Here is an 18,705-nt window from a genome sequence, read left to right as displayed (position 1 = left end):
TACTGAAGCAGCAACAGGGGCTGCCAGCTTCATTTACAAAAGACTTAAACATGCACATTTTGTGCCAGAGAACAAATCAAAGGCAAACTGGTGATTAGAGAAGAATTTGGTTTACATGAAAAGAGCCTCATCGGGATCATTCCGCTATGAACACAATTAAACAAGAATGTTATGCCATTAGCAGACGACACAAATGCTATAAATACAAATTCACTGTTAATCGAAAAGATGAGATGAAAGTAAAGATTTTTAAGAAAATAAAAAAAAATTTCTGCCAACAATGAAACACTGAATCATAATGAAATAGCTCACATTTACTAAGTTTGGTGAGCCCTACATTTTCCTTTTACTTTCACCATCAGGTTAATATCTATACTTCTCAATGCTCGAGTTCATATGAGAATAGATCTAAAATTATCCCATGTTGGAATACAACTAACCAACAGACTTTATAAAAGACTGACATAAATTTTTGGTCTGAAAAATGAAGCCAACATGCAAGTGCTCTAAACCTTCTTTCTAATGGCCGTCAGATTCTGTCAAAGTAAACTAATGAGTACAAAGTCTCAAATGCTTTTTTCAAGCCTTATGAAATAAAGTTGGCATAAAAAGTAAGGACATTCGTGTGATTTTTGTTTTAACAATGTTTCTGTCATGGTCCCTCTGTTCTCCCTGTATTTCTGCCAAAGTTTGTTTTCCTCTGTCTCTGTTCTTTATGTCTGTTCTCTGGGGCAATGCTTATTCAGGCTCCCACTCTTGGCTCCACACACCTCACAGTAATCAACCAACTGCGGCCCATGAGCTCGTCAGAAGCCACTAGAGAGATAGTTAGATGGTGAAACTGTGTAACTGTGAATGAGCACAAGCGCGCTCATGCACACAGGTGTTCACTGATACACTATCTTCCTTGGCTGCTGCCTCTAAGCGTATTGTTGTTACTGCGTTGTTGGTCTTGTGTGCCACTCAGTAGCATTCACCATTTGTTATTTACTGTTATTCATGCTTATCTTGGTTGTTGCTGTGGTTTCCCTACTGTGTTGTTCATTTTGCTTGTTTTCTTTTTTTCCCAGCAGGAAAAAAAAGCTGATTTTTAATGTCTTTTCTCTCTAGTGTCACTCTGAGACAGGATGTTTCTAATTTTAGAGATATTGCACAAAGTGAATATTTGTTTAAAAATGTGCACTGAATGATATATCCTATTCACAAATGACTCCAAGGTTCCTCACAGTGTTACTATAGAGGCCAAGGTAATGTCATCCAAAGTAAGAATCTGGTTAGATACCATATTTCTAAGATTTTCAGGGCCGAGTACAAAACCTCAGTTTTATTTGAATTTATAAACAGAAAATTAGAGGTCATCCAGGTCTTTGTGTCTTTAAGACTTCATGGATAGATAAAGTTGGGTTTCATCTGCATAGTAGTGAAAATGTATACTGTGTCATCTGATGATACTGCCTAAGGGAAGCATGTATAATGTAAACACAACTGGTCCTAGCACTGAACCCTGTGGAACTCCATAATTAACCTACAGCATGCTCTAACTGTTGTAATAAAATGTTATTGAGAACAGTATCAAACACTGTACTGAGGTCTAGCAGGACAAGCACAGAGATGAGTCCACTGTCAGAAGCCATAAGAAGATCATTTGTAACCTTCACTGAAGCTGTTTCTGTGCTGTGATGAGCTCTGAAACCTGACTGAAACTCTTCAAATAAGCTATTCCTCTGCAGATGATCTGTTAATTGTTTTTCCGATTACTCTTTCAAGAATTTTTGAGATAAAAGCTAAGTTGGAGATTAGCCTATAATTAACTAAGACAGCTCGGTCAAGCCATGGCTTTAAAAGTAACGGTTTAATAACTGTCAGCTTGAAGGCGTGTGGTACATAGCTGATTAATAGAGATAGGTTGTTCATATTTAAGATTGAAATATTAATTAATGGTAGGACTTCTTTGTGAGTCCAGCATTACTCACGAGTATTAATGATTGTAGTGAGCCCTACTGTAACTTACAGGTAACCCGCATTACACAGTAATAACACTTGAAACAGCACTTATGCTAAAATATTTGCGTAACATTAAAACTTTTGATTTTATAGCCTAAAACAGCCTAAATGAAATGAGTAACAGGAGTGCCTCTGCCTCCATGTTAATACATTTAACCCACTACTTGGGTAGTGGGTTAAATGTGTGGTATTTTTCCTGAAATGAAGAAGTCATTTATGTTAACAATAAGGAGCATTTTGATGAATATATCAGATATTTGAGTATCGTGTTAGTGTTCAGTGTAAATACGGCCTAAATGTGAAAACTTCATTGTTGCAATCAGCGGAGTAAGTGTTGGACGATATTTTCTTTTTTGAAGTTTCACTGATGTGTTTTTGTTTTTATAGGCACAAACAAGAAAAGTGACTTTGAAATCAATGCTTTCAATGCATTACGCAGTTTTGCATCAGTACTTACACTGCCTGGTAAGGGGTACTGCTTTAAGGACAAAAGCAAAGTAAAAAAAAAAAAGTCTTGGGGTGCACTTTAATTTAATTAAGATATTAATTAGAAACATGTATTAATGAAATTAAATTAAGAGTAACAACTTCACTAGAAGAAGAAACTGCCTACAGTGTTTTTACTGACTGCACTGTTTCAGGCCAAAAAGACCATCAGTAACAACTTATTGTCTCAGCATAAATGAGGCTAGATGTGCAGTTTGTGGCACTGTAACACTATTCAGTGTGCCGGCCCAGCTGAGAGACAAACTCCCTAAGTTGTCATGACAACACAAAGCATGGACAATGGCGTGCTCTGTCCACATTAGCTGCATGGTGACGATGATGACTAAATTATGGTGAGAGAAAAAACAGCTGAGGTTTGTGCTGAATGTGATGCAGCAAATAAACTATCAGAGCAGTTTTTTGACGGAAAAAAACTTTCATAATAAATTATATTTCTGATTTGACTTTTCAGTTCTGTCTGCTTTCTGTTCGTGCTTTAAGGAGGTTCAACTGTTAATTGGACTGATTGCAATTCTGAGTAAACGAGTTCAATTTGAACTGCAGCAACAATAGTAGCTGTGTGCTCTGGATGTATGGCAATGACGTCTCTCACTCTACTTCTTGCCTTCATTTAGAAATGTTTTCTTGTCTTCTAAGTGTTAAAGCTCTATGAACAGCTAAACCTTGACAGAAAGTCTAATCTTTTCAGTCTTTTGCAGCATCGCACTATCAGCGAATCCCTGAGCTCCTGCAGTGATATATAATTAAAATGCCTGTAAAGAGCAACCTGCTCATATAGTCATATCTTAAGTCAGTTAGGTGCACATTAAGCCAGACTACACTTTGGTTGCATTTAGGCACCTCTTGATTTCTGTTGCGCAGCCCGGTTGACCAAGCCAAATCACTACCTAGCATCACTACATTTAAATGTGCCAATAACTTGACAGAACTCAGGCCCATAGCAGCTAAGTACCATTCTAGGTGCTTGTTTCTGGAAATCTGCAAGATGAGACCAATTTCTCAGTAGTGAATTTTGGTATATATATATATGTATATATATTTTTTAACTCATCAAAAGAAACATCAAATCCAAAGGAGTATGCTACAGCCAACCTCAACTCAGTGAAACAAATAATCATCTTTGAAAAATGTTAGCATGTGGAGAAAGCATTCATTCAGTAACGTTATTTCTGAAGACTGCAGAAATTTAAATGGAGCAGTTCAGTAATAAGTGAGGGCTTATGTAGAAACATTACCTGCTTTTTAAAAGGGATTCGTGTTTGATCACAGCTTGGGACCACACTGAAGTGGCCATGTGGAAATTTGATGCACAAAAAAGACAATATCATATTAAAACCATACTCCAAAAATATGTTTGTTTCTTTTATTGACGTAATATTTCATCTTGTAAAAAAAAAAACAAATGAAAAAAAAAATAAAACGATAAAAACTAAAAATTGAATGTTGCATGAATTTCAGGGAAAATGTTTTTAATGAAATCTTTATTTATACTAAATTATACTTTGATTACAGTTTCTTAAAAGGACCGTTTGGAGAAAGGGAACTGACTACTATATAAATTTACTTCAAATTCAATTGAGTTTTATTTATGTGGCATCAAATTACAACAGCAGTTGCCTCAAGGCACTATATATTGTAAGGTAGAAACCTACAATAATATAAATACAATCTTAAAATCTTTCTTTGAAAGGTTAGGAGTCAATCAGGGGTCACAGAGGGGCTGCAGCCTATCCCAGCTGCTAGAGGACAAGAAGTAGGGTATACTGTGGACAGGTCGCCAGTGTGTCAAAGGGCCAACAGACATAGAGTCTGTCTAAATGTAAATGTTTAAAAAAAAAAAAATTATACACTTTTCTATAATTAACTACAATTTTCAACAGAAAGAGAAAAAAACAGCTGTGACTGACTGTGTTTAAAACATTTAGGTACTGCACTCGGTACTAATGTAACACAAGTCTGTACCACAGGAGGAAATGCTGGTGGAGCTAAAACAACTGCATATTTACGTAAAAAGATTTCTGCACAGCGACAGGTAAAATACACTCCTCTGGCTTTGAAAGTTAAACTGTGCGAAGGAGAATTACAAAAGTATCTTTAAACAAATTGAATTATGGTACAAATTCTCGTGACATCAGAAATGTACCAACCATGTCTTGTTTCAGATTTTGACCTCAGATTCAGTAAAAATACCAGTGAGTTCATTAAAAATACTGAAGTTTTTGCCAGTGGCTAATACTGTTCATTCATAGAAAATATTTAACAGTTAATAGACAGAGAGCAGGTTCATTCGGTGAGTCAGTAAACATAAGCGTGTTCAAGAGTTTGGGGTGTTTTAAAAACAAACAAGCAAAAAAAAAACTATCTGCTGATCCCCTCAGATGAAGCTCAGTCTCAGAGTTTGTATCCACAGTATCCACACATTCCTTTCACCGCAGCCATTCCAGCCCTGCCGTACATTGGGTTGTTTTAGGCAATTCCTCTCATAACGGAACACAACTGTAACTAACTACTTCATATATAAAATGTTCATTTTATATATAGTTGTATGTCCTTTGAATTATCTCAGATATTTTAGAAACAAGTTTTTGCTAAACTTTTTAATTGAATGTTTGTTTGTGTTTAAAATTGGGGAGACAAGGTCTTTATCCACTCAGGTGTAGCTCCACTCTTGGACACTGTGGGAGAGAGCGCTTGTCAATAATCTATCATAACATTGCATCGTACCTCCCCTCTCAAGCGTCGAGTGCTGGAAAGCAGGGTGAACCCTTGTGTGCAAAATCATAGCTATGGGTTGGTACAATGGCAATGTTGATTAGTGACCTCAGTAGTTGGTCCCCACAGCAGAGTAGGTGGCAGAAGTGGATGCTTCCCTGCGGGTGGTATTAAATGGCGACAGCTCAAGCTCGGTGGTGATGCACTCATTGTCAGTGTTGCTAGTGGCAGTGGTGGGGGAGTGGGGCGGGCCACATTCGTCGCAGCAGCAGCAACAGCAGTCCAAGAAGGCTCGGGCGAATGGCTGGCATAGACAAAACAGCAAAACGGGCGTCACAGCCGATTTGCAAAAGAGCATCATCTGGCTGACAAGGTGCAGAATGTCCAGGGCTCTCCTGGGAATGGTGGCCGCCATATACACATTTATGATGTTGCAGATGTTCTCTGGAATGATGCAGAACCCATAGAGGATGGCCAAAGCTACCACAGCACAGTTCATCTGGCTTTCCAGCTGGAGCTGCTTCTTGCCCCCACGGACACAGGCCCACTCGGCGTTGCGGATCTTGCGGGCAGTGGCTAATGAGCTGCAGATGGTGAACAGCGTTGGCAGGCAGAAAAAGCAGCCAAAGTACCACCAGAGGCGTGCACTGTTGTAGGTGAGCCCCAAGACATAGAGTGTGTCCGGGAGGTCTGTCGAGATGCGGACTACACAACGTTCACATGGTGTCACATCAGGTGGCTCGTCGTCCTCAGTGACGAGCTGTCTGATCAGCAGCTCAGGCAATGCCAGCAGCAAAGCACCCACCCAGATGACCGCCAGCTTTGCAGTGGTAGATGCCCAGTTCTCGATCATCTCATAGTAGATCTGCACGTTGGTGGCTGCCCGGAAACGATCAATGCACAGAGCACACAGTGTGAAGGTTGTGATCCCAAGAGAAACCACCTGGGAGAAAGGCTAGAATCAGGTTAAACGTTAAAAGTACAATTTCATAACTGTAACAATTATGTGAAGTAAAGTAAAAATAAAAAGTACAACCGAGTTAGACAATTAGACAATTAGGTGACAATGTGGCGAGGTAATGACGTCAATAAACTCATGTAGGTCACTGCCTCAGACAAAAAGCTTCCACTGCTAAGAAGCTTAAACACAATAAATAAGACCTTTTGTCTCCAGATGTCACATTAAAACCCTTTCAGTTGTCACAAGCTGCAGACATGATAACCTGCTGTGGCAATTTAGGTAAGCAACAATTGAACAACAAGTATGAGTGTCTCAAAGGCAAGGATATGATGTTTTTTGTAATAGAGTCAGTGGAAGGGATGATATTCAGATAAAAAAAATCAATTAAAATTAAAGTAATACATTTGTGAGAATAAATGCTTTTAAAAGTGAGTCAGTCCCTGAAGAGTCATGGTATAAAGGTCCAACTTTAAAGCAGAAATATCTTTTTACAGAAACCAGTTTGACTCAAAGGATTTTTCTTTACTCTGTATCATTGGTACATTTCATTTATTACCCATCTGGATACTGGTTTCCAGAGGGTATCCAGAAACAGGCAGCTGTAGCTGATGAGTGTCAGCTAAGCCTCATCTCTTTTATGTACAGCCCATTGTCCCTAAACTTTCTTATGAATTCATTAATATGTAGGGAAACAGAAGAAATTGTGGAAATGTTCTGATTCCCCTAGGGTTTTGGACCTGGGGTTTTCTGTTATAGTCTTTGAATTCTTGTCATTATTTAATGTTCTGTTGGCCCTCACTTTGATCCATGTTGTTTGTTTTTGTTTGCCACATTGTGAAGCATCGTAGACCACGGGTCATGGCTCGATCCCTAGTTCTTTCAGTCCTCATGCTAAACTATCCTTGTAGAATATGTAGCAAAAAGTGCTCCTCTCAATGGATGGATAAAGCATATTGTAGCGCTTTGAGTGCTCAAGTAGAGTAGCAAAGTGCAGCCTATTTACCGTTTAGTTCTTTGTGTCCGTTTCTGGTTATTTCCATGTGTACCCTGCCTATTTGTTGTTTTGTATAGTTTATATCTTTTTAAGCCTGGATTATACTCTGTGGCGGACACAGGGACCTCGAACCCCAACAACCGAGTAGATATTACTGTTAAGCAGGTTTTAAGCCTGGATTATACTCATTTGCTGGAGACCTGATGTTCACATAGTTAATGCATTGGACAACTCACGAGGTCACAAAAAGAGGCAGGCATGCAGACCCTCATGCTAACTGTCTGATGACAAAATTTACACCACAGGGTCACAGAAAGTATAGAATCCTCCATCATGACTCACTATGTCAAGTCTCTGTGTTTGAGTCTGTCATCTCTTTAGTCACTTTCCATTTTTACTTTAGTAGTCTTTTGTCACCTGTGCTTTGTCTTCTCGTTCTAGCAGTGGTTCTCCACTTGTCCTCTACTTGCCTCAATCATTGTCTCTTACATTTATTGTCTCAGTCTCTCTTTGTCCTTTGTCCCACATTGTTGTGTTTTCCACAGCATTTCCCAATTTAGTAATTATTCCTTCTGACTCCTGAGTCTTGGCTTTTGCTTTGAACCGTCTATCGCACATTCATTAAAAAGACTCACTTTGGTAACCTTCATCTCTTGCTTACTGCATTTGGGTCTGCAAAACTACAACCAGTTTCCAGGCAGCAAATGATAGTCTTGTGTACTTGGTATTGAGTTTTACTTCTCCTGTCTCGTTGATACTAATTTGTTCCGTTCTGTGTTCCTTGCTGTCCCAGTCTCGTCTGCATTTATTCTTGTGACTGCTCATCTTCCTCTGTCTAGTTCTCCTGTTCTCCTCCATGTAAGTTAAGCCTTGTTGCCCATGTAGTTGTGTTTTCCTATTTTATTGTGGTAACCATTGCTCTCTGTGGCTCATGTTGTTTACTTCCTCTGCCTTGTTATGTCTATAGCTTCCACCTGTGTGTCCAACCTGTTGCCTCCTATTGATATCCAGTGTGTACTTATTATCTGTCTTCTGCTGTCCTTTGTCATTGTCCTACCATAGTTGTGTGCTCCTTGCTACATGTTCCCAAGATTATGTACCCAGTTTTCCCTAGAATGTGTATTCCTGGCTCCACTTGATTTGGTAGTTTGTCTTTGGATGAAACTCCAGCACTAAAGCTGTTCTTGAGTTCATGTGTGGCCTCTATAACATGCAGAGACCAGATGTGGCACGTATATATTTTTTAATGTGATGTTATATTCGATTGAGCATGTTGAGTTTGACCAGAAATGTCCTTTGATTTCTCCTGAAATTATGCAGTTAAGATGAAACTCTACACACACAGTGTGAGTTTCCAAGAAGAGGAACATTTCATGTCAACTGTCATATATACGATGTTTAATACATTTTTAATATGTCATTATTACATTCCTTTAAGTTTTTCAATTTGAGCAGAGTTGACCTTTAATTTAGAAATAAAACTCAGCACAGATGTAGAGCAGGTGAGCCTGAGGAGAAATGTGTTGAAAGTTTCATGTCAACTATGAAGAGGGACTTTTGATCATTTTTTTGAACATGTGTTGAAGTTGAGAATAATGTTCTTTTAACATGTCAGCACCTGGCTGAGAGGGAACTCTGTACAGATATATTGTGGATGTTATTCACATTTAAGATTTCAAGAAATCATGAATGAAGAAGCTCATTACCAGCAAAATTGAAAAGAAGAAAAAATGAAACTTGGGGATTGGGGAAAAAAGGTCCTGGAAAAAAAAACTGATATATGGACTGACTCACTTTCGAAGCCAGTCTCAGGTAGTTATTAGAGGATTTATTGTGTGTGAAGGAGGAGAACGAAGGAGAGCGCTTTGTGTAGATGCGCAAAACAATTTAAGCGGCGGTTCACTTGACCACGATGGTCTCACCTGTAAGATGAACTCGGCTACAATTAGATCTGCTGCACCATGAGGGACTAGCAAACCACCACACCACCACTACCCCACCACCATGCCTCTCACCTCCAGATAGGGGATAATCCTGCATGAGAACTCTCCCAGCAGCCATTTCTTGGTGAGCTCATGAAACACCACAAGCGGCAAGCAGAAGAAGATGATGACGAAATCCCAGAGCGCGAGGCTGGCCAGCAACGAGTTGGAGATGCTCCTCATGTAGTAGTTATGACACACAATACACATGATCGACACGTTCCCGATGATGCCCACTGTAAAGATGAGGGCGGCGGTTATCAGTACAGCGTAGGCTCCGTACGACTCCGCGGTTACCGGATAGAATGGGTTCTTTACCTGCTTGCGTCTGGTTCGCGTGTTCACCGGAACGAGCTGCGTGGTGTCGGGGAAGTCCGGGAGAGAGTACTCGTCCTCATAGTCACTTGTATTGAGTCTGAAGGGGGGGTCGGCGTCTAGCTCCTGCGCCATGGCCACAGGTAGCGGCTCGCTGTGCGTCGCCCTGCCGGATACGGCAACCCGCCTTTGCCTTCGTGTGCGTCCACTCATCCTGCGCGTGCAGTTGGGTCCATGCTGGGTTTGTTTAGATACCTCATTGCTCGGCTCACCTGTATTATTTTCTTTCGTGCCTAAAACTAGAACTTCTGGTAAAAATGACCGAGTTCCACTTTGGGCGCCACCTTCACGCAGAGAGCGCCTGGTGATCTTTTTCTCTAGCAGCTCAGACGACGAGGAGTTTAGAGGAACCAGCCATGAGGCTTCTGCACTCGCACTGCGTGTCCCCCCACGGTCCTCCTCGCTGACTGTGCGCCATCTCCGGCTGTGCACATTCTTTTCAGCGGTGGCGGATTTATTATAAGGACTAAAAGTCGTCTTTGTTTTGTCCCAGTGAAGTTGACAAACGACGGCCTCGCTGCACAGCCACAAACACAAGAGACTCAGGGCTGCAGACATCCTCATGGCTCTGGCTAAACCGCAAAATGAAACAGTGTGATCGATTGATCCATCTCTGGGTTTTAATAGTTTTTAAACTCAAATCTGCCGCCAAGCCGTCAACTTTCTTTCATTTTTGTGTACACAGAGCTTCCTCGAAGTCTTTGGCCGTTTAAGAGTGCTGCACCTTTCAAGTTCGGGTGCGTCCCAGTGCGTCTCCAGTCCGGAGGCATCACCGGTGAGAAAAAAAAATCTGATCGGAAAAGTTTTCAAACTGGGCTGAAAACTGTGAACTAAATAAGTGAATCCTCAGCGTAAGGAATTGGGTGTTGGGATGGAGAATCCCCGAGTAGGTCCACAGTACGTTTCTGCACGCGCGGCAGGGCCGGAGCGCCCGGAGACCGGAGTGGAGCACCGACGAATGCGAGTAGAGACACGACCAAGCTCGATGTAACAGAGCGTCTAAGAAGAGGAGGAGGGAGGGGGACTAGGGCCGGGGGTGGTGGTTGTTATCGTCTGTTAAACCTGCTATTAAATCCCATCGGATACTACATTAAACCGTTATGTCCAATATTCTAAACATGCTTTACGGTACCGATGTGTATCGCCAGAAAAATGACGTTTATGGTTGCTCCAGAATTTGGAAACATGTTTATTTGATTTATATTTTTGTACTTAAGAGTTCACGTTAAAGGTTTTCAGGCACAAAAGGGGAGCATATGAAAAACAACAACAAAACATATAAGTTGAAATTTCCTTTAAAAGAAATGTGTTGTTGTTGTTGTTTTACTCTTGTGTGCCATCAGATGGAAAATTTGGGTATTAAATAGTGCACTAGTACTGACCTGTACTATTCAAAGTTAAACAGGATATAAAATGTTCACACTCAGTATATTATATCCCAGCTACAGGTGCACCTGATGCAGACATGAATTGAGCCTAGTGTAAAGGAGAGTGGGTTAAAATTCCTACGGTGCTCCTCCTTGGGCTCTCGTGCTCTGAGGGGCCTGTCTGGGGCCCGGATCTCCTCCATGCCTGCTTCATGTCCTGGGGGCAGGGCTATGGCTCCACACACCTACTATTAGACACTTAGGTGGAGAAACCTTATAAATACCAGCGCTCACACACACACACACACACACACACACACACACGTGTACAAACAGGTACTCACAGACACATCTTGGTTGGCTGCTGCCTGTAAACATATTGTGCGTTGCAGGTTTCATGTGCTGCTCAGTAAGATTTAGTATTTATTATTTACTGTTACTCATGCTTATGTTGGTTGTTACTGTGGTTTCCCTACTGTGTTTTCGTTTTGCTTGTTTATTTTTTTTTAGCAGGTGGTGAAGCAGATTTTCAGTGTCTTTTCTCTCTCTATCCCTCTTCTTCTCCATTTTTCTTTCCCTCTCTTTGTTAACTCTCTTCCCAACTTCTCTTTTCTTCTTATTTCTCTGTTCCCTGTTCTGATTGTTTTTTATTTTAAGTTATTACAAAGATAAAAAAAAACTATGACAATCAAGTGGACCAGTATAGCAAAAGGTCCACTTGGGAAAGTAAATCTGTTTGGCATTTTTCTTGCCCTTCAAACAATAATTCTGATTTACCTCATTTTAAGACCTGCTAAGGACCAAATTATTTTTGATTATGTCTTGTTAGATTAAACCTTGCAAATGAAAGAGAGTGTAAAGGGCATTCATACTTAATGCTTAATTGGGGGACTAGAATACATCACGAATATACTCAGTAGACCAGCAGACGGTGCTGCAAACCCACAGATAAGTACTGAAAGGTGTTTGGAGGATCTGCTTTCATAAAATGGAGAGTGAGACTGCATCCATAAAGAGCAAATATTGCTGCTCAGTGTTTTAGGACACTAGAATGTGATGCCATACATCATTCCAAAGATAAATAAAAAGCTTAACCTGCAAATACATTTCATGTTAGCAATTGTTAAAATGTCAACAATAAATATAGACTTAACAGTCAGTTGCTGCTTGGAAACCTTTTCATGGCGTGCATGTACTTCAGATTTATGTCCTGAGGTTCTGTCTCTCTGAATGTATGTATGTATGTATGTATGTATGTATGTATGTATGTATGTATGTATGTATGTATGTATGTATGTATGTGTATGCATGTATACATACATGCATACATACATACATACATACATACATGCATGCATGTATGCATGCATGTATGTAGAGAGAGAAAGCATTTTGACTGACAAATTACAATTTTTTGGGGGCGAATAACAGGTAGATTTAAGAAATATACAGTAAACCATCCCAATACATGGATACCAGGTATGTCATTTGTTTCCTGTTTGTATGATATAAATACCATGAGCAAAGTGTTGTCTTTGTCCTGCGTGCTGTGCAGAGCAATTAGCAAGAAAAAAAAAAATCTCCTGACCAAAGATTTTGCAAGAAACGAATGTGACAATCCAGCTAACAAGATTCTCAGATTTGGAAGGGTGCATTCAGAGCAGTTGTGGAGTTAAAGTTGCCACAAGATATAATAAGTATACAGTGAGGAATATTAATGTGGTAACCATCATCTCATAACATTAGACATCCTAGCTTCAAGCATTTGGCAAAAGTGGGAAATGGACTCTGAGTTCAGGTCATGGAGTGATGTCATGGAATTCAGGATAAGAATCTTCAGGAAAGACTGAGGCCAAATTCGAACAGTCTTTAGCCCTGCATGAAAAATCTTCATCTAGATAAAATATGTAAGAGTACTCTGGACCTCAGTGTGGGGCAAAGGTTCATCTTCAAATAGGGCAACTCAAAGCACATACCCAAGATAACAAAGGAATGGCTTCAGGGTTGCTCAGATTTGGACAGACTCAGAACCCGAATAAAAATCTCTGAAGAGATCTGAAAATCTATCCAACCTCACGGGAGAAACTGGCCAGAAATAGATGTGCCAAGCTTGAAGCTTCATAGTTAAAAAGACCTGAGACTTGTAATTGCCGCCAAAGGTACTTAAACTATTGAGCAAAGGCTGTGAATACTCACGTAATAAATGTGCAAGAATTTCAAGCAAACCCTTTTCACGCTGTCATCATTGTGTATAAAATGTTGAGCTGAAAAATGAATTTACTCCATTTTTGAAATAAGGGTGTAAAAATCACAAAATGTGGAACAAGTGAAATGCTGTGAATACTTACTGGATACACTGTAACAAAAAATAAAGTTTTCACCTTTTATTTTGAAAAGTAATCAAAAGTTTAAACAGGCGGGACAGGAAATGCCAAGAAAATGTAGTTGGTATTTTATTCAGTTCTGAACTTTATTTGTATGTACACAATAAATAGAAATGTAAAGAAATAAAACAACAACAGACAGAATCAGAATCCTCTCATCAGAATTTTATCTGAATCGTTCCCACAGGCGGTGCAGGTGGTGTCAGATCATTCGGATGAGGGTTTCACGACAGTGGTGTGACAGACCTGATAGCAGGTCTTAGTCTGTCCATCATCGTCCTCTGCCTGATATGCCATCAAACATAAGTCGAGCCATGGGTGCTGACCTGAGGACGAACAGGCAGACATGACAAAGCATCCAGCAACACAAACCTGCGGCTGACATCAAACCTGCTGCTGCTTCTGGTTTTGCAAAGCTTCAGGCAGTGTTTTTTTGTCCAGATATATATTGTTCAATGTTGTGCAATGTTTTGTTTCCCCAGATCTCTACCACAGAGCTGTAAACTTAGAAATATTAAAAAGCCAAATAAATGCCTTTGACGCTTTCAGTATGTCACGTCTGATTCTATGTTTTGGTCCAGTTCGTTACACAATTTAGATCTAAAGTTATTATATTTCTGTTACTAAAACTGAAGAATCATTCTAATGATTTGACCATACACACTGTATGAAAGATGGACATGAGTCAAGTCACATTTTTATGAGTGTTTTGCAATTTCCATCTTTCTGTTTTGAAACTGGACTTCAAAAAACCATGAAAGATGCAACTGATATGAAAAACTCATCAGAAAAGTTTTTTTTCTGAAGTAACAGATCCAGGTAGCTGAGACGCACTGGACATGTCTATACAAGCGGACTTGTCTTTTTATATGGCCAGAGGAACTGGGACCTATTGGCCTTTAAAAAAAAAAATATATGCAGGTTTAAAGTGCATATATGGGTTATGGTACATATATATGGGTTTGACAGACATACCCACGTTGCCACCCGGTGGACAGAGAGAGTCCATGATTTGGCAGATGCTGTTCTGAGCTTCCTGATTGGCTGAAGCATCCTCTGCAGACACACCGAAGAACGACTCCTGATGAAAGAAGAAAGAGTAAAACTCACAACTAGCACTTATTCATCACATCTACAAAGCCCACAGACATTATGAACAAAACTTACTTTCAGTTATCCTCTTATTTATATCTTGCTGTAAGAAGCAAACCAATGTTTCTACTTTACCCACATTCTTGGTTCGGGAATGTTTTGCCTTCTGACAAGAGCTTTTAAAAATTCAGAATTTGATTTGTTGACACCCAAAACACCAAAATATATCAATTTTGGACCTGACTTTATTAGGGCAAAAAACTCAAACAGGGCAAAATTTTACAAGACAACAGTGAAATGTATAATAAATCCAGATGTTCTCCATTTGTCTAATCCCATCTGACACCAAACAAAGTGTGAAACTCACAGCATGTCTCCACAGGAAGACATCCAGCCTGTCGGTGGCATCCTGCAGCTCCAGTTTCATCAGCAGGATGAACTGCAGTGGCTGAATGCCGAGAGCTGCAGACCAGAGAAGCAGAAACACCACGTGATTTATTTCAGAAGTTAAAAATGACCTGGACAGAGATCAGCCAGGAATTTTTACAAAGAAGTGGAAAAAGACACAAACGCAGGAAAACACAGGGTTGCATGACAATTTTTAAAAATTATTATTAAGACCAAAAGTGCTTAAGAAATTTTCCTAAGATGCCATTTTTAAATGTCCTGTTTTGTCTAACCAACACTCTAAACACAAAGATACTCAAATGCCATGACAGTAAAAAGGAAAAAATGTGCAAATATTCACAGAGGAAAAAGTGCAGCCTGAGAAGTCTTAGCTGACATCTGATAAATGAGGAGTTTGTTTTGCCACAATAATCACATTAATCCTCCACATTATTCACTTGGGCTTTGTTCTCTGTTGCGCTGTTGGGAACTTGGAAGTTGAAATATGATTTTGGCTTCAGTTATGAAAAAGTTGTAAAAAAACAAGATAGTCGGGAGAAAAAATGATTACTTTCTCCATATTCATTTTTACTACAAAGCCTCCTTTTGTCTTACATTTAAAAACAAAACAAAACAAAATAAAGCCCTCCTCCCAAAACCCAAACCCACAGGTCCCTACGAACATGCAGCATTGGCAATTTTGTGTTATCTGTTAGTTTGAATTGCTTTCAGCTCTTCTCCACCTCCAATATTTACTCCGACAGTCTGATGATTCAAACCAATCTCTGTCTCACCTTCAGCGATAATTTTCTCATCTATCATCTCAACTCCTTCAGCACTCAGCTCCCTCACTGCAGCCTCGGAGCACTGCTTACAACTAGAATACACACACACACACACACACACACACACACACTATAATGAGGGTGTCATGGAATCGACATGTTCAAGAACTAACACGACTGTTTGACTCAGAATTTGAAGGTCAAAAAACATTTTTATATAAAAGCTTCTGAACTGCCAATGTGTTTAAGGACAGTAACCTGTTCTTATGAATATGAAAAATGACAAGGCAACAACAGCAGACACACACAAAACCAAGCATATTGTCTCACTGTGGAAATTGATCTGGTGGTGACATAAGTGACCCAACAGTCTGTCCCTCTGTGGATTAATAAATGCATCATCTGTTCTGTATTTTTGTTATCACCGAGTTATTCCTGAGAATTCTCTTAAAATATTTAATTATATAAAAATAAAGAAATAAAAATGACAGGAAATAACAGCCTATGACAGTCTCTCAATATCCATCATTTAAGTGGGCAAGGTCATGAAAATTCAAACACACCCTTTAAAATGACTACGCTCGCTTGTATTTGAGTCATTATAAAGGGTGTGTTAGAATTTATTTATTTGTTATTTGTCTGCGTTACAACCTTTAAATTTCATATGTGTATAACCATTTAATATATAATTTAGAAAACCATTTAAAGTATAAATAATAATCAGTGGTTGTCAATATTGATGGAAAAGTAATGCCCGATCAAGCTCCTGCTTAGCTCCACCTGCCCTCTATCAGTGTGTGAGATTTATCTCTGACCCGTAGTATCTCTTCCTGCCTCTGAACAGAAAAGGTGCAGATAGGTCGAGCAGAGACAGGTGACCTCCTGATGACCTTACGGGGATGATGTTCTGGTAGCTGGCCATGAGCTGGCACATTTCTTCCAGTGTTGAACCTGTAAGATACCCAAGATATCGGAGTTTTTGTGGATTTGATGATGGAAGGATTCTTAGACAACAGTCTTGATATTTCTTTTGATATGTTTTTAGCTTTTATGCTTTCTAATAATTGCTGATTGTTACCCATGAGCAAGATGACATCCTTGATTTTGCCCTCAGACATAAGCTGAGTGAGCAGGTAAACAGTCAGAGCTCGGTTTGAGGGACCTGGGGGGTGTCTTGGGAGGCTGACTTGTCCAGAGAGCGTCCATGGTGGGGGACTGCAGGGTCCACAGTCCTTTGATGCCTCAGAGAAGATACTTTCCAACAGCTCATCATCTGGGACATCCTGCCTGAGATCATCATCATTTTAAACATATATATCAACACCATCTGAGACCAAATCAAAATCTACTAGTGCTGTCAGCGTTAATCTCGTTAAAATGACGTTAACGCCACAACTGCTTAAATGCGGAAAATCTCAGTTAACGAGTTACCGCGGATTGCCTCGCACGTGGGGCTGGACGGCGTCAACACGTTAGCGCGGTTAGCTTGTTAACGCGTTGACGCTGTGCAGCCCCACGCTGCACTTTAACGAGATTAACGCTGACAGCACTAAAATCTACACATTACCACATACAGCTACAGGGATACAGCGTATGTGCCTACATTGATTTACACTTGCTGCAGTAAAGCTTGAGCGCCTCATGGAGTCTGTGGGGTTCATAGGCCTTCAGCTGGGCCCTGACATGGTGAACTCGACCCGGGCCACTCCGCTTAACTTCAGATAGTGTCACCGTCTGCATGTCATGGCCACAGCTTCTCTCTGAACACAAAAACCAAACCACAGAGGAAAAATGTTAATGATTAAACACTTGGTAGTAAATAGTAAATAAAATGGATAACAATTATTAAAATGGTAAATAAATACAAAACCACATTAGAAATTTTATACAGATGTCATTTTTAAAATAAATTAAGCAGAGGATTTATTTTAAAAATTATTATATGCACTGAGTCATTCTTTGAGGGTTTTTATTTTGACAGGATAGGTCCTCCATAATTTACTGCTTTATATTCATTATAATACATTACCTGCACTTCAAAAACCAACCAATTAGCAATTACCAATGCAGTGCTGAATTTCATACCTGTACTGCAATCCACTGTTTCACCATCTACAACAGAGAACAAATCGAAGCATCAAAGATGGAACGAAACACAAGAAGGCAAATAAATAAGCATTAAGTTGGACAGGCTTAAATTAAGCACCCAAGAGCAGCTCACTATCCTAAAGTCCACATCTCCTTGATACTGAACAACAGTTTTTAAAGCAACATCTGAAGAAGTACATGGAAGTACAATAAACACTACATTTGTATTTATAAATTTCTTTAGTTATTCAGTACAGATAAAAGGTAAACACTATGAAAGCTTCTGTTTGTGTAATGCTTGTAAAGGACAAAAGTAAATTAATTTGGGTGTTAATTATGTCATGAATTCAATTATTATTCCTATTTTCCTGTAATGTTTAGGTCTGTTAAGGTAAAATATGAAGCTCAAATACAGCATAATATTTGTTTTTCACAATCATAATTTTAAAAGAAACTATGATATCTTCCATCTTTTTTAACAAAGGTATAAATTAAATTGTGAATTTGGAATTTACAGTTTTTGGAGTGTTATACACATATTACTGCATGAGCAATGATATAAGTGTCTTGCAAAATCAGGCTTGTTTGAAACAGCGGCAGGAGCAGCAGTGACCATAGTTAGTATGGAAATGCGAAATCTAGAGCTCATTCGTACCAAGAGACTCTGGTGGAGTTTTCCAGACCTCCAAGAGATCTGAGTCGTTGATTTCAGAGAGTGCTTTTTCGTCATTTTCATGAAAAGCTTCAATAACTCTAAAAACAGAAATAAAAAGAAAAAAAATTGCATTTAGTGATGCTATTTATTAAAAACAAAGATGAATACAAAAAATACTATACACTTAGCAAATAAAACCGGGGACATTAATCAAATACTACAATAAAATTATAGTTTGCAGACAAAAACAAGAGCATCCATACTACAGGGTTGATTCTTAACCAAGATTAAGTCTTTGTGGCAATAATGCTCTGTTATGGACAGCTAACCATGGAGTAGGTTTCCCTAAAACTGTTTTTTCAAGACAGTGTGGAGTTCCTGGCCTCATTTTTTTGTCTTTTATAGCATATAA

The 18,705-nt window shown here is 39.4% G+C and overlaps 2 protein-coding genes across 3 annotated transcripts in view; both read right to left on the bottom strand.

The window, feature by feature from the left end:
• Positions 1-3,947: 3,947 nt before the first annotated feature.
• On the bottom strand, positions 3,948-10,521 carry gpr37a (G protein-coupled receptor 37a). Its single transcript, XM_031738545.2, has 2 exons — positions 9,194-10,521; positions 3,948-6,166 (listed from the first exon to the last, which is right to left on the bottom strand). The coding sequence occupies exons 1-2, from the start codon at positions 10,097-10,099 to the stop codon at positions 5,333-5,335; spliced, it is 1,740 nt and encodes a 579-aa protein (XP_031594405.1). The 5' UTR covers positions 10,100-10,521; the 3' UTR covers positions 3,948-5,332.
• A 2,816-nt stretch (positions 10,522-13,337) lies between these two features.
• Positions 13,338-18,705, bottom strand: part of pot1 (protection of telomeres 1 homolog) — a 51,764-nt gene continuing 46,396 nt past the window's right edge. The window contains exons 12-20 of one of the 2 annotated variants that reach the window (XM_031738559.2): positions 18,294-18,391; positions 17,636-17,662; positions 17,154-17,310; positions 16,629-16,837; positions 16,366-16,501; positions 15,560-15,642; positions 14,746-14,840; positions 14,262-14,367; positions 13,338-13,612 (exon numbers count right to left, since the gene is read on the bottom strand). In XM_031738559.2, coding sequence (XP_031594419.2) covers positions 13,494-13,612; positions 14,262-14,367; positions 14,746-14,840; positions 15,560-15,642; positions 16,366-16,501; positions 16,629-16,837; positions 17,154-17,310; positions 17,636-17,662; positions 18,294-18,391 — 1,030 coding nt within the window. In that variant the 3' untranslated portion in view covers positions 13,338-13,493. Of the gene's footprint in view, positions 13,613-14,261; positions 14,368-14,745; positions 14,841-15,559; positions 15,643-16,365; positions 16,502-16,628; positions 16,838-17,153; positions 17,311-17,635; positions 17,663-18,293; positions 18,392-18,705 lie in introns of those variants that run through there. The other variant, XM_031738560.2, reaches the window with a different exon arrangement.

The sequence above is a fragment of the Oreochromis aureus genome, linkage group 7, assembly GCF_013358895.1.
Source record: "Oreochromis aureus strain Israel breed Guangdong linkage group 7, ZZ_aureus, whole genome shotgun sequence".
In the NCBI taxonomy this organism is placed as follows: Eukaryota; Metazoa; Chordata; class Actinopteri; order Cichliformes; family Cichlidae; genus Oreochromis; species Oreochromis aureus.
Note: the sequence above shows the minus strand (reverse complement) of the source record. Positions and strands in the feature narration are given on the sequence as shown.

Excerpts from the sequence above, each read along its gene's own strand:
- gpr37a (XM_031738545.2), bottom strand. The coding sequence starts at position 10,099 with ATGAGGATGTCTGCAGCCCTGAGTCTCTTGTGTTTGTGGCTGTGCAGC. Across the intron at positions 6,167-9,193 it reads GGATTATCCCCTATCTGGAG|GTGGTTTCTCTTGGGATCAC; the intron begins GTGAGAGGCATG and ends CCTTTCTCCCAG.